Source organism: Exophiala dermatitidis (genome assembly GCF_000230625.1).
Source record: "Exophiala dermatitidis NIH/UT8656 unplaced genomic scaffold supercont1.3, whole genome shotgun sequence".
Lineage (NCBI taxonomy): Eukaryota > Fungi > Ascomycota > Eurotiomycetes > Chaetothyriales > Herpotrichiellaceae > Exophiala > Exophiala dermatitidis.
The window spans coordinates 2,252,337-2,274,339 of NW_008751648.1; the positions used below are offsets into that span (position 1 = coordinate 2,252,337).

At 52.4% G+C, this 22,003-nt stretch overlaps 10 protein-coding genes across 11 annotated transcripts; 4 read left to right on the top strand and 6 right to left on the bottom strand.

The window, feature by feature from the left end:
- Positions 1 to 113: 113 nt before the first annotated feature.
- Positions 114 to 4,202, top strand: HMPREF1120_03803 (uncharacterized protein). Its single transcript, XM_009157890.1, has 5 exons — positions 114 to 590; positions 673 to 2,073; positions 2,235 to 2,581; positions 2,759 to 2,813; positions 2,906 to 4,202. Exons 2-5 carry the CDS (start codon positions 1,987 to 1,989, stop codon positions 3,719 to 3,721), a joined length of 1,305 nt encoding a protein of 434 aa, XP_009156138.1. The 5' UTR covers positions 114 to 590; positions 673 to 1,986; the 3' UTR covers positions 3,722 to 4,202.
- HMPREF1120_03804 (uncharacterized protein) lies at positions 3,972 to 6,768 on the bottom strand. Its single transcript, XM_009157891.1, has 3 exons — positions 6,699 to 6,768; positions 5,740 to 6,632; positions 3,972 to 5,637 (listed from the first exon to the last, which is right to left on the bottom strand). Exons 2-3 carry the CDS (start codon positions 5,998 to 6,000, stop codon positions 4,825 to 4,827), a joined length of 1,074 nt encoding a protein of 357 aa, XP_009156139.1. The 5' UTR covers positions 6,001 to 6,632; positions 6,699 to 6,768; the 3' UTR covers positions 3,972 to 4,824.
- On the top strand, positions 4,316 to 8,641 carry HMPREF1120_03805. 2 transcript variants are annotated; one of them, XM_009157893.1, is made up of 2 exons: positions 4,316 to 4,628; positions 4,688 to 8,641. In XM_009157893.1, the coding sequence occupies exon 2, from the start codon at positions 7,109 to 7,111 to the stop codon at positions 7,898 to 7,900; it is 792 nt and encodes a 263-aa protein (XP_009156141.1). In that variant the 5' UTR covers positions 4,316 to 4,628; positions 4,688 to 7,108; the 3' UTR covers positions 7,901 to 8,641. The 2 variants fall into 2 exon arrangements, with proteins under 2 accessions (XP_009156141.1, XP_009156140.1); XM_009157892.1 differs by having other exon boundaries at positions 4,316 to 8,641.
- Positions 8,214 to 10,176, bottom strand: HMPREF1120_03806 (peptide alpha-N-acetyltransferase). Its single transcript, XM_009157894.1, has 2 exons — positions 9,019 to 10,176; positions 8,214 to 8,924 (listed from the first exon to the last, which is right to left on the bottom strand). The coding sequence occupies exons 1-2, from the start codon at positions 9,845 to 9,847 to the stop codon at positions 8,692 to 8,694; spliced, it is 1,062 nt and encodes a 353-aa protein (XP_009156142.1). The 5' UTR covers positions 9,848 to 10,176; the 3' UTR covers positions 8,214 to 8,691.
- Positions 10,177 to 10,200: 24 nt separating this feature from the next.
- Positions 10,201 to 14,860, bottom strand: HMPREF1120_03807 (uncharacterized protein). Its single transcript, XM_009157895.1, has 2 exons — positions 14,319 to 14,860; positions 10,201 to 14,266 (listed from the first exon to the last, which is right to left on the bottom strand). Exons 1-2 carry the CDS (start codon positions 14,584 to 14,586, stop codon positions 10,662 to 10,664), a joined length of 3,873 nt encoding a protein of 1,290 aa, XP_009156143.1. The 5' UTR covers positions 14,587 to 14,860; the 3' UTR covers positions 10,201 to 10,661.
- A 113-nt stretch (positions 14,861 to 14,973) lies between these two features.
- Positions 14,974 to 16,682, top strand: HMPREF1120_03808 (4-hydroxybenzoate hexaprenyltransferase). Its single transcript, XM_009157896.1, has one exon. The coding sequence runs from the start codon at positions 15,222 to 15,224 to the stop codon at positions 16,437 to 16,439; it is 1,218 nt and encodes a 405-aa protein (XP_009156144.1). The 5' UTR covers positions 14,974 to 15,221; the 3' UTR covers positions 16,440 to 16,682.
- On the bottom strand, positions 15,558 to 17,572 carry HMPREF1120_03809 (phosphopantothenoylcysteine decarboxylase). The gene has a single exon (XM_009157897.1). The coding sequence runs from the start codon at positions 17,232 to 17,234 to the stop codon at positions 16,536 to 16,538; it is 699 nt and encodes a 232-aa protein (XP_009156145.1). The 5' UTR covers positions 17,235 to 17,572; the 3' UTR covers positions 15,558 to 16,535.
- HMPREF1120_03810 (monothiol glutaredoxin) lies at positions 17,489 to 18,749 on the top strand. The gene is made up of 3 exons (XM_009157898.1): positions 17,489 to 17,707; positions 17,761 to 18,046; positions 18,123 to 18,749. The coding sequence occupies exons 1-3, from the start codon at positions 17,681 to 17,683 to the stop codon at positions 18,398 to 18,400; spliced, it is 591 nt and encodes a 196-aa protein (XP_009156146.1). The 5' UTR covers positions 17,489 to 17,680; the 3' UTR covers positions 18,401 to 18,749.
- Positions 18,750 to 18,830: 81 nt separating this feature from the next.
- HMPREF1120_03811 (branched-chain amino acid aminotransferase) lies at positions 18,831 to 20,162 on the bottom strand (the record flags this gene model as incomplete). The annotated part of the gene is made up of 1 exon (XM_009157899.1): positions 18,831 to 20,162. One exon carries the CDS (start codon positions 20,160 to 20,162, stop codon positions 18,831 to 18,833), a length of 1,332 nt encoding a protein of 443 aa, XP_009156147.1.
- An 819-nt stretch (positions 20,163 to 20,981) lies between these two features.
- Positions 20,982 to 21,954, bottom strand: HMPREF1120_03812 (uncharacterized protein; the record flags this gene model as incomplete). Its single annotated transcript, XM_009157900.1, has 3 exons — positions 20,982 to 21,053; positions 21,108 to 21,682; positions 21,717 to 21,954. 3 exons carry the CDS (start codon positions 21,952 to 21,954, stop codon positions 20,982 to 20,984), a joined length of 885 nt encoding a protein of 294 aa, XP_009156148.1.
- Between the last annotated feature and the right edge of the window lie 49 nt (positions 21,955 to 22,003).

Genomic DNA, 22,003 nt, shown 5'->3' on the forward strand with positions numbered 1-22,003 from the left:
AAAATGAGGATCTTCAAGTTCGGGACTTGACGACGCGCAGTGGGAAAGCTTGGCGGCGCTTACACCCGCCGACGTAGTACATTGTCCACTACTACGTCGAGTCTGGGGTCTAACTTTTGGCTCATTGAGTCTGCGGTGTTGCATTTTACACAGTGTGCTTCAATTCAACTCCTTTACAATCAGAGACTGACGAATGTCCTGTCTTGTATTCTGACTCCAGTCGCCCTGGTTTGGTGCAAATTGGTGTGGACCTAGACACGTTGTATTACTTTTGTTAGTCTGGGAGATAGGACACAACACCGCTCGCCTGTCCTACCCATGAGCGTTCAGGACCGCCTCCACGCGTATCGTCATCTCTATCGAACCGCTCTGCAAGCTGTATGCTACTCCCGTCCAGCACGCTACGAGATTCGGGACATACTTCGCGAGTCATTCCGTTCTCCGGCCGCCACGGACTTCAATCCGCGCAGGGTCGAGAATACGCTGCGATTTCTAAAAAATGCCGGCACATACAATGGCTACGAGCATAGAATTCTCAAGAACCTGCTGCACCTGAAATTTTATTATGGAAGGAGGTTCGACAAACGACTGTACGTCCTTGGTCTTGCATTGATGCATTTGAAGCACTGGACAGCTTATAGGGAAAGGTCAAGACGCTGACTATGTGCACAGATTGAGGACAGCGAACAACCACTATGCTATTCAGGCACGTCAGCAAATCTGGCACCAGTATCGGGCGACTCTGGCAATGCTAAACGAAAGTATGGACATGTGTTTGGCTTTCTAGCATCCAAAAAAAGGAATCCAATCCCGCTATCCCATATGGCAGGTTGGCTACCGACACACCACTAGCCTTCTGTGCATAAATGTTTCTACCACCTCTTCGTGGTGGTGAGAATGCGTGGTACGGCAAATGCTAAGGATGCCTGGGGCCAACCTACCGCCGTTGTCTACACTATCTGAGCCAGGCCCTTGCTGTGTTATTTGCTCAAATGAGGCGTGTCCAAAGGTGTCCAAATCTCCGCATCTCCGTGCTCATGGAAGTCCAGCGGCAGGAGAGTTGAAACGCACCTGCCGGTGAAGGAGCCGAGACCGCATGTTGTTGGCTCTCAGGCGTGCCCTTCAACCCTGGAGCTGGTTGAGTTCTATGCTCAACAACGGCAATGGGATGATCTCGACACTGCCGCTGGCGAGTTTCTAGTCAAATCCTGCCATGTCCAAGCACGAGGTGTCTGGGCCACCTTCGGCACTCAACTTCCCAGTATGCCTGCTGCAGGAGTCGGCGTATGAGAGCCTGACAGACTGCTCGGTGTAGGAGGCCCGGAGGAGTACTCCACTGACACGCATTTTGATCCGTAACTTCTGCCTATGACTACCTGGACCGAATGTGTGCACCTAGGACACAAGGCCGTGTCCGCGGGAACAGGTCGGCGTACAGGAAACCGGTAAGTGCTGAACGCAGGGTAATGCACTTTTCACAATGAATATATGTATAACAAACGTTCAAAACTCGACTCCGGTTGTCCTTGTATTATCTCAGCACCAAGACTTGGCCAAATTGCCCCCTGGCATGTTTGAGAACCATGGCCGAATTGATACAATGCTTAACCCCGTATAAGCCCACTGATTTCCACAGATACGCGAACTTCCAATGGATGACCGTTAAACTGCCTATCTACTGAACACGGCATGCAAATTTTGAGAAGCGCCACATATGAGGCTGGTGCATATCTCTGTAATGAGGTTGCACAATCTCGAATGGTGAGTCAGTACAGGGTCATGATATCATGGACTCAACCCCCTGCCACCTGCCATGTAAACAACCCAGCAATATGGATGGTATGAAACATACCGTCAGCAGCATAGGGCCTCATCGGCTGGCCACATATTGTTGCCTGTGCTGTGGTCACCAACAAGTTCATGGTGTATTTCCAGCAAAAAGTCATTTTGACACGGATTTGTTGAAAAGTCTTCCAATTGTTAAGCATGCCGGAACAAGTAACAGAGCTGCAACAACCCCCTGCCGCTCCCAGCCTTGCTCAAAACCGGTCGAGACTGAAGGACTTTGTTGCAGTAAGTCTGTTCAATCTGTACGGGCACAACCTGTGGAGGATCATGGACAATCCGACGCCATACATCACAGTGCATCTGCCCACATGCTGCTGTCGTTTGAACTCTGTTAAGTCAAAGTGATGTTGTGGTCTGGAACCTAACTCGTTGTCGTCCGTGAGCAGTCCGTCGCAGTCATCCGCGGCGATCTTTCCAACATCACAGCACCTCCTTTCGTGCTCGACACGAAATCTGCAGTCGAGCTCCCGGCGTTCTGGGCCGAGCGGCCGGCAGTCTTTGTTGCTCCTGCTTCCTCTGATGATCCAGCTGAACGCGCCGTGCTCGTACTGAAATGGTTCCTGGCATCCCTACGCAACCAGCAATATGCAGGTCGCAGAGCGGACGAGGGTGTCAAGAAACCGCTCAACGCGTTCTTGGGAGAATTATTCCTGGCTACATGGAACAGCGACGCCGCAGCTCGCTCCGGGCCAACCAGGTTAGGGACCACTAGGCTGGTCAGCGAGCAGGTCAGGTAAGTCGAAGAAATCCGGGTCAACTGCTGTTCTGTGTGTGCTGTTGCTTGTCCGGATTGTCTTGAGATGATCTGCATCCTTGCCGCTGTTATTTATTGTGACATTTGCGGCAACAATCGCGAAGGTTTCGCAGCCTTGCTCAAATGCATGCTGACATTTGACCTTGTCCGCAAAAGCCACCATCCGCCAGTGACAGCGTGTCGAGTATGGAACGAGGAGCATGGTGTTTCGGTAAGTCCACAATAGCCTTCCTATTGCCGGTGACCGCAATGATTCTTTTCGAGCCTGGCGCCATCGCCTCAAGCTTACATGTTTCTCGACAGGCCGAGGGATACACCCGCCAGGAGATCACGTTCAGCACCACCATGAACATCCGGCAATTTGGACACGCCACGTTCCATCTCGCCAAGCACAACGAAACATACTTGATTCCGCTCCCAGATGTCAAGATCAAGGGTGTCTTCAGTGGCAGCCCGTACCCGGAGCTGCAAGGCACGTACCGCATCCCGAGCACAAGCGGGATCACATCCTCCATCCAATTTGGCGGGACAGGTTTTTTGTCTGGCTTCGATAAGAGCAAGCATGCCTTCGAAGCCAAAGTATATCGTGATGACGACGGTAACAGCGACGACGAGGCAGACAACAAACTACTATACACAGTCAGGGGCAACTGGGACAGGGCATTTACCATCCACGACACCCGTAAGGGCGTCGACGTCGCAACATTCGACGTTCGAACTGCAGCGACCACTCCTCTCACGGTAGACCCTCTGAGTGAGCAGGATCCATGGGAGTCGCGGCGAGCCTGGCGTGATGTTCGGGAGGCATTGGAACGAGGAAACATGCATGGCGCCGCAGATGCCAAGTCAAAGCTCGAAAAAGGCCAGCGAGACATGCGGAACCATGAGGCGGCGGGCAGTCAGTGGAAGAGTCTATTCTATGAGAAGCAGGAGACCAATGACCCAGTCACGCAACAGCTGGCACGCAAGATAGGCAAGACGCTCGATCCGGCTGATACACTAGGAGTGTGGAAGTTTAGGCTGAAAGAGTGGCAGGACGGGAAGTTCAAGAAACCTTACCACGGAGCCCTGACTCCTGATTGTACTAATGTTTCGGGGATTGAGAGAACGGCACAGTAATCTGACATTGCGCGACATGTACACGTCAAGGATAAAGAGCGGTCGAGACAGTCCGACACTGACGCCGTCAATGGTGTCTCGGTATCATCAGCAACTCGAGGAAACAATCAGGGAGGCGAGGTGTCAAACGCAGGCAAGCAACCGGAGAACAAGTCTGCTGACACCGCCGACGCTTCTCCTGCCTCGAGTCAACGAAGTGATCAACCTGCTGCCCGACTTGACAAAGTCGACAGAGACGTATCGGACGACAACCACGGCATAGCGAACAGCACAAACAGCACCAGCAGCGGCCCCAGCATGTCGGCAACAGAGAAGACCCAAGTGGAGGCGTTTTTGAGGCACAAGTATTCGAGTTTGAGATAGTTACCATCGTCTAAGGGATTCATCAATCGTAATATTTTTTTTCTTCCTTATCCCGCATCCAACTGCCACCAATCGTAGACCTCTGGTGGCCATTTAAGTACTAAATACAGTATTTGCCAATCCAAATCACATGTTTCGTGTGTCACGGCGCGGTTATCTATCTCACTCAAACTTCACTTTCTCTTCTCTTTTTAATTAGGTTAATAGATTAAAGTCACGGAATTCCTCCCAACATTCCCCAGTTGGATAGGAGCTCCTCCCCTGTGGCCTAGTTGGTGCGCCCAATTAGTACTGATCTTACCTTACGGTGAGATCCCACTGTAAGCGGCCCATAGTGTACGATGCCATCGAAGAATGTTGAAAAGAACCGGATTCACTCATACGCAAGTTGATGATTCCACTAAAGGTTTCCCCCCCTACTAGGCACTTCTTCCTGAAATCAGGTTGTCGGGTCGAGTGGCAGGGTTTTTGGTTCCGAAGCAGAAGTCAAGTTTTTGTTTTTGCACATCGCACAAACCATTCATTCGCTTGCTGAACGCGCACTGTATGTAAACAAACGACAACGAAATCAAGAGACGACGTTAATCGATCGACACCTGCTAGACCAACACCAGCAGCAGCAGCAGTCAGACCGTTGACTGCAAATCCTCGGCGAAAACAACCTTGTCAACGAGCCTCAAGCGACTCTTTTAGCTGTTTATCGAAACTAGTTGTATACCGCTCGAACGCTAGAAGTCAAATCAAGATGACGACCTCGACCTCCGCGACGTTGACGACTCTGGCCCACCACCCTCGACTTGGACGATTTCTCTACACATATCGAGAAACCTGCCACGATACTCCGGAGCCGTGGTGGTGATGCTCATGGGACCCTTTCGATCGATGAGATTCCAGGCGTCCACGAGCAGCGTCATAAGTTTCGCCCGGACCTTGTGCTTTGCCCAGAAAAAGTCGAGGATCAGAGCGCGATACAGCCATTTGCCGTCCTGGGACGGAACCCCTGTTCGCCAGTCCAGGGGCTCAGGGTCGCGAAATGGATCATCACTACTCGCAGGTATTGTGGATGGTCTTGGAATTCGCACCAGCATCAGACTGTAGTCGACTGCATTGTGGCGTGCAAGCAGCTCGGTGTCAGCTTGTAGGGCTTCCAGAAACGCGTCGGCCTGTGATTGACTCAAGCGCATTTTGTCGTTGAATTCATCGGCAAGTTTCGACTTGGTCGCCTGCGACGCAAGCTTACCGCCGGCGATGTCCCGCTCGGGAAAGAAGTAGGACATGGGCTTCAGGTCAAAGGTCTGCCAGTTGGAGTCCTCGTCCTGGCCGTGCAACAGATTCTCCATGACAAGATGGTAGTTCGGTGCCAGGCCCAACAGACCGCCGAGACTGTGGTACTTCCAACCCAAGAAGTCGGTGATGCGCACCAGCAGCGATTGCGGGTGTGATTCCATGTGCGCGACGTACGGTTCCAGTAAGTCGTCGCGGAAGAATGTATGCTCGAACCGCCGTGGAACCGACTTGATCAGGTACTTGTTGTCCCTGGTTGTGAAGAACGTCTGCATGGAGAGGCCATATATCAGCCCCGGAGTTTTCACATTCTTCTATAGGTGGGGGGCTCTCTGCCGTCCGGGGTTGCAAGCAATAAGTTACAAACTTACCGATCCTGAATACCCCATGTCGCCTTTGGGTATGAGCGGATTCTCGCCCTGGAAGCTGGCTTTGTAGTCATCTTCGGATATCTTCCATGTTTGGTTCCGTAGTCTTTGGAAGAGGTCCGGTCGGAACCGGGTCAGGACGAGCGCATATAGCGCGAAGATCTTGCGGAGCCAATGCCAGAATCGGAAACCGCTGTCAGCCCTGTCCCCTTGGAGGACGGCGAGTGCTATGGACCGCGAGATGTACTCATCGCGGCTTCCCATGATATCTGGAGAGAACCCGGCTGCATATGCTAGAAAGGACGAGAAACAATAGATCAAAAATCGTGAACGGCCGACGGGGAAAGGGACAGGAGAGAATCGTTGGGTTTGTGTGCAATTTTGTTGTCAATTTCATGGAAACTTTGACACGATCCCTGCCTGTTGAAGCCACGCGAGCAAGTCAACAATGTGACGTCAAGGCCACTTCAGCCTTGTCGCCCCTGGAACGTGACGAGGCTGCGCTCCTACTGGGCCCCTGCCACTCAGGCTGCAGTCGACCATGGTCAAGCTTCAACATCGACGAGTTCTTACGAGTGTATTTTGACGCCTCGTGATTATGCATACTAGCAAGTACTGCAGGATGCAGACCGGAAGTCAATTTCTACATTTCGTAACTTGACCCTTATTGCAGCGGCCCGCCCCGGGAGTGACTGGTCTGCCCTCCTGCACGATACAGTCACGCCCTCCGAGTCTATCGCCAAGTTCATGGAGGATACATCGGATCGAGGCATTGTGATGCGGTGCTTTTCATGCCACATGTCACATAAGAGGGTCACATCTTGACTAGGACAGCAGGAAAGCCTTCAATTTCAAGATGTCCAGTCTGATCGGGTCCAGGCCCGCCTGATTGAGCACTATCCGAACTGTGAGCGATACTTCACAATGAAACGTCCGACTGCCAGTGTAAGTTAGGTACCTACATATGTATCTGGTATACAGCATTCAAGAAATCCAACATATGCTACTGTCTCCAGAACGATTCAACTTGAAGTTGAAGTCGGGATGCACAGCGAGTCAGAAGACACGCCTAACTTGATGCAGTAATTATCGGGGATTATCCACCTCGTAAATTTCGGCCACTAATCACTCTATTGCGGAGTACTACAATTGTATGTCTTGAACGGATCTCAATGACATTTCCATCTTCACAGTCTTGAAGCCCATTGCCAGCATCTGCTTTGTCCCTCCGCTTCCCGACTGCACAAAAACCAAAGCAGCTTTACGATAGTTTTTACGATAGTTTTCTTGCACCAGTCCATATCCTTTCCACCAACGCAGGGCCCTTCTTCCGACTCCAAAAGCTCAAGAGACCATCCTCGGTGTCTTCGCGATGAACACTAGAAATCCATTCGCAGTCTGCTCTTTACAGCGCTCAGTGCGCCATGCCCTCCTACACATACCTAGGGGCCCATCCTCCTCATCCCAGGCCAGTGGGATCCTCAGGAAAAGCATCCAATCCAGCATTCCCACCAGAACGTTAGGGACAAGCACATCCAAATCTACACAAACACCACTACGCAGCTCTAGATACCCAACATCCTCCACATCCAGGTCCATTTCCTCCTCAGTTCGAAGACACACTTCCACCGCAGCCGACTCCCCAGCATCCACCTCCAACCCCTCAAGAATCGTTCGCCCACTCGTCCCTCCGCCCAAAGAAGGCAGCGGCCCTCTCCTGTCCCGACGACCCGACCGCGCCCTCCCCGAACTCCCCCGCCGCAGCACATGGACCTATACACTACCCATCTTCCTGTTCCTAGTCGGCTTCTCCAGCGTCGCCATTTTCAACTACCAAAAATCATCCAGTTCGACCGTCAACGCGATCCTGTACGCCTTGCGGACCAACGAGCAGGCGCGGGCCTTGCTCGGCGACGAGGTCTACTTTGCTAGCAAAGTGCCCTGGATCCGGGGTGAATTGGCGCCCCTACAGGGCACGATCGACATTACTTTCTGGGTCAAGGGCACGAAGAACGAGGCGCAGGTGAAATTTGTTTCGATCCGCAAGAGGCGTGACGGCTACTTTGAGACGCTGGAGTGGAGTCTCAGAACGAAGGATGGGAAGGTGATTCATTTGTTGGATAAGGAGGGGTCGAATGATCCGATGGCGGGGACGAAGATATGATGATGAAGGCCCCTAAAAGGTGAAAGTCGGATGCAGCGGAGGGTTGCATTTTGCGTTTGTACAAAAGTGTAAGAAATGTCTGGATGCTACAGGTGTGCCGGTGATGGGGAGAGATTACAGTAGAAAAGAGGTGATTCGAAGGATATGAGAGGATAGTAGGGAAAACAAAAGCTGATCTGAGCCGAGCCGAGCAGAGCAGAAGCTGACCGGAGCATACATACGGGCACAGCTGGGCAGATCAGAATCCGCCGCACACTCCTCGACTACAGACACAGACTGTGAGACGCCCCTCGTGTCCTGCTTATACGGTATGGGAAAAAATTGCAGGGTTGATGCATAACATACCGTCTATGGCTGGGAGGCAATCTTTCTCCTGCGCTGCTTCTCCACCGAAGGCACCCCACAAAGCTGAATCTGATAAACCTCTGGAAGACATGGTCATGCCCAACATTGGAACGCTCATCCGTCGGCTACGACAGTTCTGGGCAATGCTGATTAGGATGCACATGTGCACTCGACGGACCGGAGAAAGGACACCCTAGAGTCAGAAATCGAGGAGTATATAAGACAGAATCTCCACATTGTATCAACACACAAAGTAAGACAAAGTTCCTATGCCCATCCTGCCCGCCGAAAGCGAGATGATATGAGATGAGACGTGCCCCAGTTTGGACAGTTCCTGTATTTTCTTTATATTATAGCCTCCTGATCAGCCATATAATTTATGCTCTTCTCTCGGCACAGCGTTCCAAGAAACCTATGTAGCAATGCCGCTTTTTGGAGATTCATGCTTAGTCTTCTGGCCTCACTTTCGAGCCTTTCGTATTGACACCAACGGATTGAGAAGAAGGCGACGAAACAGCTTTGCTGCCGCTGCCGCTACTCTTGGGCCTTTTGCCAATATTCCAACCCCAAGACCGAAGCGTCTTTACCACCTTCGGAGTAATCGCCGCGGTCAAAGGGACCCGAATAAAAATAAAGGACTTGTGAATGGCGTACGCAAGAGCCAATTGAGTCCATATACCTGTAGAGTAGAAAAATGGTCAGTCAACATTCATCATTTCTTCTTGATCGGCGCAGTCGAGGCGTGGGGAAAAGAAAGTCAAGTCAATACATACTCGCATTAGCCCCCGAATTCGCCTTTTCCGCCTCCTTGTAACCATGATCACTGACACCATCTAGACTCTGTTTCTCTTCCTCGAGGACTTTTTTATTTGTCGCCTTTTCAACAGCCTCTTTGTCCGCCTTTTCAACGGCATCATCAATCTCGGCCTGTGACGCCACCGGCCACTTCAGCAGCCCCTTGACGTAGGATACTACCACGTGTTCCCAATGGCCGATGCGGTCGGTTCCCAGCCAGCGCACGGCAAGAAAGCAAAATGGGAAATCGAGTGCCGTTAGCATCAAGTAGACACCTAGTGCGGACCAGCCGTATTCGCGGGACAATTTTTTCATGCGTTGGGAGAAGCTGAGTTTCTCTTCGGAGGCAGATCCAGATCCGCTGCTGGACGATGAGGAGTAGGACCGACGACTGTTGCCATTCCCATTGCTGCCACGAGATCCGCCGCTCTTGTTGGTCGAAGTAGGTGTTCGGCGCCGTTGTCGAAGAACTTGTGAAAAGGGACTTGTGGTGGAAGAGGATGTGAATTGTCGAGTTTGAGAGCGGCCGGAATAGGCTCGGAGAGAATTGGAATTAGAATTGGTCGAAGTAGACACCCTCTGAGAGGACTGGCATATCGATCTCGTGGCAGGTGTGCTAGTAGTTGTCCGAAGCGTTCTCTGCTGGCGCGACAGGTTTGCTCGGTGGGATTGGAGCTGCTGATGCAATGCTCGCCGTGCGTGCACTGGCAACGATGACATGCCACGAGGAGAGTGAAAAAGCTGCTCGAGAGCAGCAGCTAGAGTCTGGATGTGTGTTTGCGCACTGCGCGCCGGTAGGGACTGCATGCTATGTACTGTGCGCTTCTCCTGCAGTGCAATGCTGTATTGTTGCGGGTTGTGTTTTGAAGCGGACACAACACACTTCTGCTCAGGTTGCTTTGATTGAGCTGGAGCCGCGGGGAGCACTGCAGTCGGTGTCCAGAGCAGGTAGAGGATGCTAGTACAGTCGTGCCCTTCGCTCTGGACTACTATGTAGGAGTTATGTTCAAAGAAGTGTCAGACAACAGTGTTCGACAAAGTTCGATTTGGCAGGCTGCGCTGTATGGAGCCAGAAACATCACGGCCGATGTCATGGCTCATGGCCGGCCGGACTTTGCGCTTCCGGAGGCTCCGTGGATCCGGGCAATTAATTCCGTAGCCTTGTCATCATGCACTGCAGCCTTGCAACCCAGAGCCTTGTATTGTCAACAGGCTGCAGGTTGGCGCGGTAGCTACCTACTAGTACTGCCAGAAAATACCTGTTTGAAGAGAAATGCTTGTTCGAAGGGAATGGGCACAGGTCCGCAACCCGAAATATGATTCTTCATTCGGCGAAGAGCAGCAAAACGGTGAAGCTCATGCTTTGTAGACGATCGCAGTGCAGTACGTTCCTTACACAATAGTACTCGCCGACGTGGGTATAGTCGTCCCAACTATGAGCAGCTCTCTGGAGCTTCTCATTCCTTTCAACTGTGAAAACATACAACCTTCATAGTCCAGCGCCCATGCACAACAGCAAATGAATAGTGTTACCACTGTTCAACCCAGGACTGAATGCCAACATCAAATGCCACCCCAGTAAGCGTACTTCGGCGGTCTGCCAGGCCCCCTACCCCTACCCCTACCCCATACCCTTGCCTCTACCTCGTCCAGCACCACGGCCGACACTAGCACTTCCGCCATTGACAGCCGCCCAGCTCTGGCCGTGACCGTTACTCTGATGCGGAGCCGGTGCCGGTGCCCTTCTTGGCGGCGGTTCGTCGTCTGAATCGCTATCGACCCAAGCATCGGCCGACACCTTGACCGGTAGCGGTACCTTCGGGGTTACTCGGGTCGAATCGGGAGTTGACTGAGGACCGTTGTGCTGCTTCTGAATGGTGACCGAAATGACAGGCTTCGAAGCAGATGTTGATGCTGGGGCTGCCTTGGGAGCTGGCGGAGGAGAAGAAGATTGCCGAGCAGGTGCACCGTCATCATCTAAGAATGAGTCCTGAGACCATGCATCGTCCAGATCATCACTGCCATTTTCCATCCATTCGATGGCTGCCATTTTTGCCTTGCGGTTCGCCTGAGCCTCAGAAAGCGACTTCGGATCTGAGGTAGTAACTTGGGGAGGTTTCGCAGGCTGAGTCTTCCGCGGGGGTGGAGATTCCGAGGAGGGTGATGCAGGCCTTTTCGGGCCCTTCTCGCTTGCGGAATCTCGTGTCGTAGGGGCAGGCTTCTGTGTAACAGTCAAACTGGCGGTAGGTGCTGCCTGTGTTATTTCCAGTGCTGGATCCGGGCCAATCTCGACGGGTGGACTAGATGCTGAAACATTGTTCTCTGTTTCGTTGATAAAGTCCGACTCGCCCTCTGCGTCATCAGTGTCCATTTCCACATCAACCAAACGAACAACCTGCTGCTTCTCAACTTGCTTCTTCTGCGCTGGTTGCTCAGGTTCAACAACTTCATCAAACTCCTCTTCCGAAGGTTCTTCGTAATGCACATTTTGCAACCGAGTTTGTCGTCTGGTAATTTCGGCATCGGGAGGCGGTCGCGGAGCACCGTCCGCTCCTAGTCTGCGGCGGTCACGATAACGTCCTGGGGTAAAGTCGTCATCTTCATCCTGGTCCACAACATCCTCCTCAACGGTACGGCTTCTCTTAGGCGCCCCCTGAGGATTTCCTTCGGCCATGTTGAGAGCTTGAAGGTCAGAGCCGATGACCGGCGCCGGCGCATCCACTCCATTCAGAGCCTGCCGCGCTATACTGGCCATCTTCTCCATCTCTGCAAGTTTCTCTGGATTGACGGGTAATTTGACAATAAGCGACTTTTGTTGCTTCTTGGGTTTTGCTTTCTTGTACCCGTAAGGACGATCTCCTTCATCGACTTTGGTGCGCTTTCGCTTTCTTTCCACCATTTCTATCTCTCCTGCATCACCTTGAACAGCAGGAGCGTAACCCGACGGCAGAGGAGCCTCTTCTTCGACGGCAGGGACGATAGCCCGGTCGCTCTCGGGATCGGGATAATCGTATGTAATGGCTTCGGTCGGGTCGTATGCGTGGGCCTGGTCTCGAAGGACACCACCCGCTGGCACCACAAACTGCGGCTCCAGAGTATTTACCATGACCAGGTCCTCTGGTATCTTTGCTCCTTCTGGGTTTTCGTCAAATTCATCATCATCATCCTCATCAGCGGCGGAACCGTTAGTCATGAGCGACATGTCGCCCAAGGCTGGGTCAATGGGGATGCCCTCGTGTTCAGCCAAGCGAAGAATACCATCTTCTATTCCGTCGTCTCTCTCCGTTTCGCCATCGACATAATCATCGCCCAATTCGAGATTACTGTCTTTTGCAGCAGCGGCCTCCTTCCTGCGTTGGTTCAGGCGGCGAGTATCGGCCCCATTATCATCGCCAGCCTTTTGGATCCATCCCAGATTAGAATAACTGAAGTCGACCAAGCTCTCCACGGATCGAGGATCAGCCACTGCCTTGGTATTGTGACCGACGAAAGTCGAGGATGGGGTGTATGGCTTGTACGCGTCACCTAGCCTCGAGCGGCAAGGCCGACACCCACAGATGTTCCGACAGCTTGGGCATTGCCACTCCGGGTCGGCCAGGATATCTTGTGGCATCATGTCATATGCCCGGAACAGAGTGCCATAGCAGTAATTCTTGCCGCAGTTGGTGCATGTGGCCTGTTTCCATTTGGGTTCGAAATGGAAATCGATGTGGCATCGCGCATGCTCCCGTTCAAACTTCTCGGATCTCGTTACCCGTTTGCGTGTCTGTCCCTTTGCATCGACAAAAGTTTCATAGCGTTTTTCTTCTTGAACAGGCGGCTGAGGATTATGAATATCGTGGAACGGCCGACGTGTCAGCTCCAGCTGACAAATTTGTGCAAGTGTTCGCCGCTTACCCAGTCGGTTGAGCTCTGTTTTGAGTGACACAGGTGACCGCTCAGTCACTTTGCCCTCGTACTGGAGGATCTGATGGCGCCATTGTTCATGCTTCTGGACCAGATCGCTCCATGACCATTGTTCAACCCATCTCAAGTGGGAGATGCATGCGCAGCTTCGGCCCATGGCATAACATTCCAAACAGACATCGTAGGTATCTTCCTCACCATTGGGCAAGGTCTCCACGCAGTTTGGGCAAGTGAGAAACCTGTTAAAGATGTTGCATCGACAATACGAACAGGTAATGTTGCTGTCATAAGTCAACTTCTCCACATCCTTCTCCGGACGATCAGGCAGGAAGCTTTCAGAAACCAAGATCTCCGTGAACAGATGGTGCAATCTCCGGAAATCCTTTTCCAATTGGCGAACTTTCGTGTCACTCTGCGGCTTGCGCTCCGATCTTGCGGCTCTCTGTCTGAACTTCTCGGCCAACTTGAGAAGTTTGGAGTATTTCTGCATCGTGTAGTAGACGATGGCTTTGTTCTTGTACTGTTCGTCGCGACAAACCAATCTTGCCCGAGGTAGTGCTTCATGTAACGCCAACTCGAGTGTTTCCACAGTGGTCCGGTTCCAGGCCACCTTCATCGTTCTAGTGCCTCGATTCCAGACCTGATGTGGGGCGAGCGGCGGGATGAGGATGAAATCACCAGGCTTTTGTTCAACGACATATGTCTTGAATGGCGCGTTCTTCCACGCATTGATCTGGGCGAAATGGTTCTCGAGTTCGATGTCATGGCCCAGCCGAGAGAGCCAGTATTCGGAAACGACTTCCCTTTCTTTGCTTTCTGTCATGAACCAAATCGAGGACCCGGGCTTCGTTGGTTTTCCGTCCTCCACTTTTCCAGTGGAGGCTTCCACCATGATGTTCTGACCCAGGCTGGCACACATTTCACGATGTGCAGGGGTATACGTTCCCTCATGGCCGATATAGCACATCAAGTTCTCGGCGCGCATCTCCTTTGGTAAACTGCTCATCAAGTCACCCGCTTTGGCGATTCCCCTACCCTTCCTCATGCCCGGCCGGATCGGATCGTTTTCTTCTACGGCACCAAACCCGCCAATATCTCCCGTAGACTCATTGAGATAGAACAGGGCCGGGGGGATAATTTCCGAAAGTTTGTCGTGCCATAATTGCGGACAATCAATGTCTTTCAAGTACATTCTCTGACGATTAGGATCTTTGTAGTTCTGGGGCGTCCACTGATTTGTGAGGAGGGCCATATTGTTCAAGTAGTGAGCGATGGACAGAGGTACGTTGGTCTTCTTCGTAAGATCTCGCGCATGTTCGACTACATTCATCATCAGTGAAAGCCTTTAAGATCCAAGAGCCTGCCTTCCTACCTTTTGTCCCACAATTGTCCCGCAACCATTGAAGCGCAAAAGTCCAGCGATCCAGACGGGATTCGTAGCCTTCAATCACGAGCGGCTTCCCACCGAGAATGACATGAATCAAGACCAACTTCTCAAAATTCTCCAAGCCTTGATGATCTATCATGTCGCAGTGTATGCGCACCACCCATTCGAAGTTCGGCGTCGATTCGACAAGCGCTTTCAGATCGAAATCGGGCGAAATCGGCTCAAAGGCCGCGCGAGGGCGCGCTGACGGCATGATGGACGATCACAGCAGCCCTGCTCTCTCCTCAGTCGTCGCACGAAATCCTCTTTCTTAGATGTGTCCTTGAGAAGTGTCTCATCCTTGGTAAGGTAATGGCGGGTTACAGGCGAGTGCGGACGAGTGCTTTGGAAGGAATTGCGGGAGAGCTGCGACACCTTCGCAAGTTGATGTGGAAGGAGGAGCGGAGACTACGGAGAAGGCTGAGCGGGCGTCGGTCGTGGTGAATACAACAGACGTGGCGGAGACTGGAGACTCAAGTAAAGGCGCAAAGATCGCAAGTGAAAGTGAAATGCAGTTTCGCGACGCGATCTCGACTTGAGCGGAGCCGAGCCAGTCTAGTCCCAGAGTGGAAATCTCGGGGTTGGCGGAAAATGTTTGACGGGGAATTGAATCGGTTTGAATGTACATACAGTATCTCTTATGTATGATGCTTCACTGCCAGGCCAGCTGGTACAGCTAATATACCAAAAAGTGCAATAAAAGACAAAGACTCGAAGTTGTGCATCGGGCGTTGAATCAAGTCGCCGCAATGCACAAGCTGTGAGGCTACAAGTTCCCTAACAACTCCTGACCACCTCAGCCTTGCCGATTACAGCCACACCCGAGTTGGGTGCACACCTCTCCGATCCATGAAGATGAATTACAACTCAAGAGCTCTATGGAGCAGATATCGTCATGTCAGTGACTACATCTCATGTTCCAAAAGCCCCAAAACGATACAATGGAGGCGGATGACCAATCATACGTCGAAATATACCCGGTCATGTCAGCCTCCTCAACGCGCTCTTCAAGCGAACACATATCTTCCAGCGTCAGCGCGGTATCTAGCAACATCATCAACAGCTACAGCAACGTTAACGTCGACTCAATCACAGCAGGATCTACCTGCCGTGTACAAGCCTCCCACCACCGGCATCATCTCACGGCTGCCTTCTTCATGGATCCCCTACGCTGAGCTAATCCGCCTGGATAAACCTGCCGGCACATACTATTTGTTCTTCCCATGCATGTTCTCGACACTACTAGCCGCGCCAATGGCAGTACCAATGGCGACACCGCTCGAAGTGGTATCTACAACAACTCTATTCTTCGCCGGCGCCCTGATCATGCGCGGAGCCGGCTGCACTATTAACGACCTATGGGACCGCAACCTAGATCCTTTCGTTGAACGGACACGTCTACGACCGATTGCCCGGAAAGCCGTATCTGTCCAGAATGCAGTGATTTATCTGGGCGCCCAGTTGGTTGCCGGGTTGGCTATTTTACTACAATTTCCCCTGCCATGTTTATACTATGGCGTGCCCAGTCTGCTGCTGGTCACCACATACCCTCTGGCGAAACGAGTGACGCACTATCCGCAGTTCGTCCTCGGGTTGACTTTCTCCTGGGGTGCCATCATGGGTTTTCCCGCACTAGGAATAGATCTCTTGTCCGACCCTTCGGCACTGGCGGCCGCTACCGCGCTGTATTCCAGCTGCGTGGCTTGGACGCTGGTGTACGATATGATATATGCGTACATGGACATCAAGGACGACGCCAAAGTAGGCATCAAATCCATCGCGCAAGCACACGAGCACAACGCAAAGACTGCGCTCTCCGTCTTTTCGGCGGTCCAGGTAGGGCTGCTCGCGACGGCAGGATATTTCGCTGGTGCCGGTCCCATCTTCTTCGTTGGGAGTTGCGGGGGCGCGGTATTGACGTTGGGCACCATGATCCGGCGGGTGAACCTCAAAGACGTCAAGGATTGTTGGTGGTGGTTCAGGAACGGCGCCTGGCTGACTGGAGGAACCATCTCTCTCGGCCTGCTGGGTGACTATCTCTACCGTCGTTCTAACAAGGACGAATAGCAGGTCTGACCCCCTGTGTACCATTATAATACGCATCCGCGGCGCTCTCCAAGGGATGTAGAACTGAACGGCAATCGCTGGACCATTTGTTCTCTTTCAGGTTGTGTTTTGTGCAGGAGTCCGAAGCTCCAAATAACTCTCAATATATTCAACAATCAATTTCCAATCCATCATAGCACCATCACCTACGTCGCCACAAGCCAGCTCTTTCTCCATAGGCCTTAGAACCGTGACCCATCCTTCGTCTCCGGACCCCCAGTCCTGTTCGAGAACTTTGATCTGTCTCTTGGTTATGGGATGCCTCCACATGGCGGTATTCATGGCCGGGGCCACGAAGATCCTTTTCTTCTGCATGTCCACAAGCCCAGTCGTATCCCACGCCCTGATGACGCTGAGTAGTAACCCATCACTGAGCCCGTTGACCATTTTGGCCAGCGAGTTGGCCGACATGGGCGCCACAAGCAATACATGCGCCCACCGCCTCAGCTCGATATGTAGGATCTTGTCCCCGCGGACCCAGGGCTTAGACCATTCCTCATCATCGTGATGTATCCCGTCAACATGTGGTAGATCCAACAAAGTCTGGAGAGGAGGCTGCTCGGCCGATTGGCCCTGGAGGAACTCTTCCGCCGAACGAGTCAGGACAATGCGAATCGAAACGTTCTCGTGCCGGGACAATGCAGCCGCGATCTGGGGGATTTTGATCGTCGCCACAGACCCGCTGGCTGCGAGGAGGATGTGATGTTTCCCGTCGTTTGCGTGCGCGGCGGCGGAGAATCTCTGTGTCGAGGCCATAGTGTTCGGTTGCTGTCTTTGTGGTGCGAAGAACCCAAGTCGTTCACGTCTTGCTTGTCACAGTCCGAGAGGTGTCTCTTGAAACTATGGAGTCACCTCCATCACGCATTGAGAAAGGACACGAAGGGACAGTAAGCCATATACTAGTACATGTACTTACAAATCGCTGGCTTGAGTCCGTACGTGGGGAAGTATGTATATACCTCGTATCTTCATGTGTAAGCCGAAAGGCGAAAGCGAAACAGCGAACGGCAATTTGTCAACATTTTGACATCATCTCGGCGGATTATTTTGCTGCCACTGGCATTCCATTATTGCATCTCCGCCACCGATTCTGTGTAAAGATCATCATCGACTACACTCACACACCACTATAACCACTCGCATCCGACTCCCACTTCCCTCGCTCAGTTTTCAGTGGTCTCCTTTGATCCTAATACTCAGACATGTTCCAAAGGACACTACGGGCTCCTGTAAGTCTCTCGGAGACACTCTCAAACACACCGGCTGACAATGCTCCCACCAGGCCTTCCGCGGAGCCCTCGCCGCCCTCCGCCCAACCTCGACCTCATACACACTCCTGCCTCGGATCGGCGCATCTCTATCACAGACGAGACTGCTATCCGATGAAGTGCGCCATGCGATAGACCGAGCCGTGGCCTCGGCGCCCGTCGTGCTGTTCATGAAAGGCACGCCCGAGACACCACAGTGTGGATTCAGTCGGACATCGATCCAGATTTTGGGTCTGCAGGGAGTCGACCCGAGGAAGTTTACGGCCTTTAATGTTCTAGAGGATGAAGAGCTGAGAAGTGGTACGTGGGCACACAAACAATACACAAAATCTATGATCCAACCCGCCTTACATTCTACTAACACCATGGACTGCAGGAATCAAAGAATACTCCGACTGGCCCACGATTCCACAACTCTACGTCGACGGCGAGTTCGTTGGCGGCTGCGACATCCTCATCAACATGCACAAGGACGGCAGTCTGGCGAAATTGTTGTCCGAGAAGAAAGTCTTGGTCGAAGAGGAAGGAGAAGAAGCAGGAGACGCCGAACCCGCAACTCAAGATGTAGAGGGCCAAAAGGCCGAGGAGGTCCGCGCAACTACGGAGCAAAGTACCGGCGGAAGATCGAAGGATGCAAAGGGCGAGAGTTCGTGAACGTGGAAGTGAAAGATGTCCAAGTGTCATACTATTTCAATGTCACACACTGCTACCGTGACCTACCGATTCGGAACGGTTGTAGTAAAGTAAAAATTGACGAGGCAAGAAAGAATTGGGCTCAGCGTTGCCCGTTCAGGTTCGACGGCGCAACTGAAAGGGGCCCTGGAGAGAGAGTCACAGCATACACTACAGGGTCTGTCAAGATCTCTCTGAGCCATATCATTGTGAAACCGAATGTACCAGAAAGGGCGGTCTTAGAACAGGACTGCCGAATGTACAAAAAGACGATTTGATGCTTGATATGACTGTATAGGTACTTTCATCCGAACCATCATTTCCTTTTCCCGCTGCATTTCCATAAGCGTCTCAATCCATACATATATCCATTCCTCACGTCGAAGCATATATGTACAGTAGTACACCACCCTTAACCTCTCATCCCCTCTTCTTCCTCGACAACCACCCCCCACTCATGACTCACTCTACCATACATGATATCCTTCAAAGCATTCTTAATCCCCAAAGCAAACTCCGCCTCGACCCCTTTTCCCAAAGGCAAAACGAGATCGACGCCTCTGAAATGGATATCCGAGCAGGGAGCAATGAAAAACGCTGTGCCCGCACCAAATGCCTCCAACAATCTGCCCTCGCGATCCGCCTCCAGGAGGTCATGCATGGTGAACTTGCGCTCGACGACCTCAATGTCCGGTCTAGTCTGGCGGACGAGATCCAGCACGCTTGCACGCGTGACGCCTTCCAAGATGACGCCGTCGCCCAGCGGAGCCGTCACAAGTTGTAGACGCCCGTCGTTGGGCGCTTTCATCAGCACAAAGAAATTACTCCCACCGGCTTCGGTGACGAAACATTCTTCGCCAAACAACCACAGGATCTGGTCGTAGCCGCGCGAGCGGGCTTCACCCTGGGCAGCCAGTGAAGGTCCGTAGTTGGCTCCGACTTTGGCGTTGCCGAAGCCGCCGGGCCAGGCGCGGATCATGTCGTGGCGAGAGGCGAGGAGTCGCATTCCTGCTTTCTTTTGTGCTTCTGGCTTCTCATTCTCTGGTGCTGCTATATCCAAACCTTTCGAGGGCGACGGAACGTTCACAGAAGGCTCGTCGAGAGGCGGGAACATGACCATCATAATGTACAAAAGTGCTTCACGCGGCTTTTGTACCCCCAGCGCGGGCGCGGTGGCGATCATCGTAGGCCGGATGTAGATGAATTGTCCTGGCTCAGCGATCCATTTGGGCGCTTCCACCCCAACAAACTTTTTGAGTAACTTCAAAAATTCGGCCGGTGGGAATCCAGGAAGTGAGATTCGAGTTGCTGACTGTAGGAACCGGCGGGCGTTACGGTCTGGACGGAACAATCGGACCTTGCCGTCAACGCCTCTGTACGCTTTCATGCCTTCGAAACATTCGGTGGCGTAGTGCAACACCGACGCGGTGGGCATGATGGAAAGCGGGCCATAAGGCCGAATCTCAGGGGCTTCCCAACCCGATTGTTCGGTCCATCGAGCTGTCAACATGTGATCTGTCGTGTAGTTCTGACTCCATACTTCCGGCGAGTTTGGGGCCGGGACGCTCTTGGGGTTCAAATTGGGAGTGAAAGTGAGTCTCGAGGCATCAAGATCGGCAACCGCTGGTGACTCGTTTGAGATGGTCTTGGATAGAATGGATTCAACGCCAGCCTTCGTCAAATTGGATGTCACATCCAGGATTGGCGAAGGGGGAGAGACAGGAGTGACGGCGACGGGAGCCATTGAGCAAACAGGCAAAGAGATCTTGGGTAACTGCTATGTAAAATCAATCGATTCCAGGCACGAGCAGCAGGATACAACAAGAAATAATGGAAGTCAAGATCAGGAGGTCAATCCTCAAAACATGGCCCACCCACCTACCGTGACTCATTTGTAGTTCATGAAGGAAACCCCAAAGCAACTGATGGCGGTCCGTGGACTCCATCAACAACGGCTGAGGGTTACCTCGAAGGAGTCCGAAGGATCGCCTGTGGGACAAAGCTTGTACCCTTTGCAGGCCAGTTGCCAAGTACTCCTTGGCCAGTAAGCAAGGGTCTCGACGGCTGGAGCCCGGGAATCCGACTCAAATATGCGCGCCTTTCCATGTACATGATCATATCAGCCTGCATAGGTGGGTTGGCACCGGCGGCAGCGAAAGGCAAACAGAATTTGCGAGGAATGACGTGTCGTAGGGATGTTTGGAGCGTCTCGAAAGAGCATGTTTTGGTCTTTCGACGGATAACAGAGTAAAGACCATAGCAAATGTTGATGTTCGAATCAAAAGACAGTCGCAGAGGGAAGGCTTTGCGGAAAGAAAAAGGCTGAAGCGTGGCGTTGATAGGAGCGGTTGTTGACGGCTGAACACGGTTATTGACCAGGTGTTGGTAAACAGCAGTCATATTTTCTCCGCCTTCATCTTGAACCACTTTCAAGATTCTCTTGTCTCGCAACGAACTCGGCGCTCGCACAGTGTATCATTGGCCATGGACACCGCGGCTGAGCACTCACTATGGCCCTGAACGTCCGCCTTGATCCAGCTGGATCGGCCAAGATTTGACTCCCTCAGAGCGCGGCCAGCATTTCGATGTGCAGGGTAAGGCTCTTGAAGAGCTTGTTCTTCTGGATATTATATTGCTGTGAACAGAACTTAGGATCCCTGGCTCTAGCAGAAAGCACACAGTCACTTACCTGTTGCAGCTCTGTCATTAAATTCTTCGTTTTGGAGGTGATTTCGGCCATATTCGCTTCACACCCTTTCAGACCCTCTTCTAGCAATGCGTACTCGTCGGATGCTGTATTTCCATGAGCACCATGGACATGATTGAGCGCTTTTTGCAGCCTTTCCTTCTGGCCTGGCTTCAAATCTTCATCTCGAGTTTGAGCAAAGCTAATGGAGTCTTGACCATAAACGTCTGCTGCTAAAGTGATGAGCTGAAACTGCACGTCTTCCCACTCTTCCCAAAGTTTGCACAGCGTCGCCTCCTTCTCTACGCGGCATTTTCGAAACTCTTCGATGCGATCGAGGAGTAGAACTTCCTCTGCCACACTATGTCCTACATTCTCAGGGTTGGGGCTTCGCTGTACTTTCAAGATCTCTGCGTCAAATGGCCTCTGTAGAGGCTCCTCAATGGAAGTAAGGCGTCTCAAGTGATCTTCAAACTTTTTGGTAAGGTCTTCCACGCCCGCTGTCAAGTCTTTTTGAACGTCTTCGAGATCGCGATGGACTTGCCCGTGGACTGTTTCTCGATAATGCTCAAGGCTTGCTGCGGATGGTTAGATCTAGCCGAAGCATCACACCGTGGAAGGTCTTGCCATAGAAATTGTCAGCAAGAATCGAGCCCGCTGTCGGGTCTTTGGCCATGCTCTCCCTGTTCTTGGGTGCTTGAGTTGTGGACCGGCCGCCAGCGTCACGAGTATGTCGTGCTTTGGTGATGGACGTTCGTTCGGGCGTAACGGTGTGGCCAGTATCTCCACGAGAGCGAAGGAAATGGGTTCTGCTCAAGGGGAGGCGGTACTCTGGGCCTGTCCTATCCATGGGGGCAGCGTTGGGGGATAGACAAATTTCAAGCCACAGAGAGAAATTG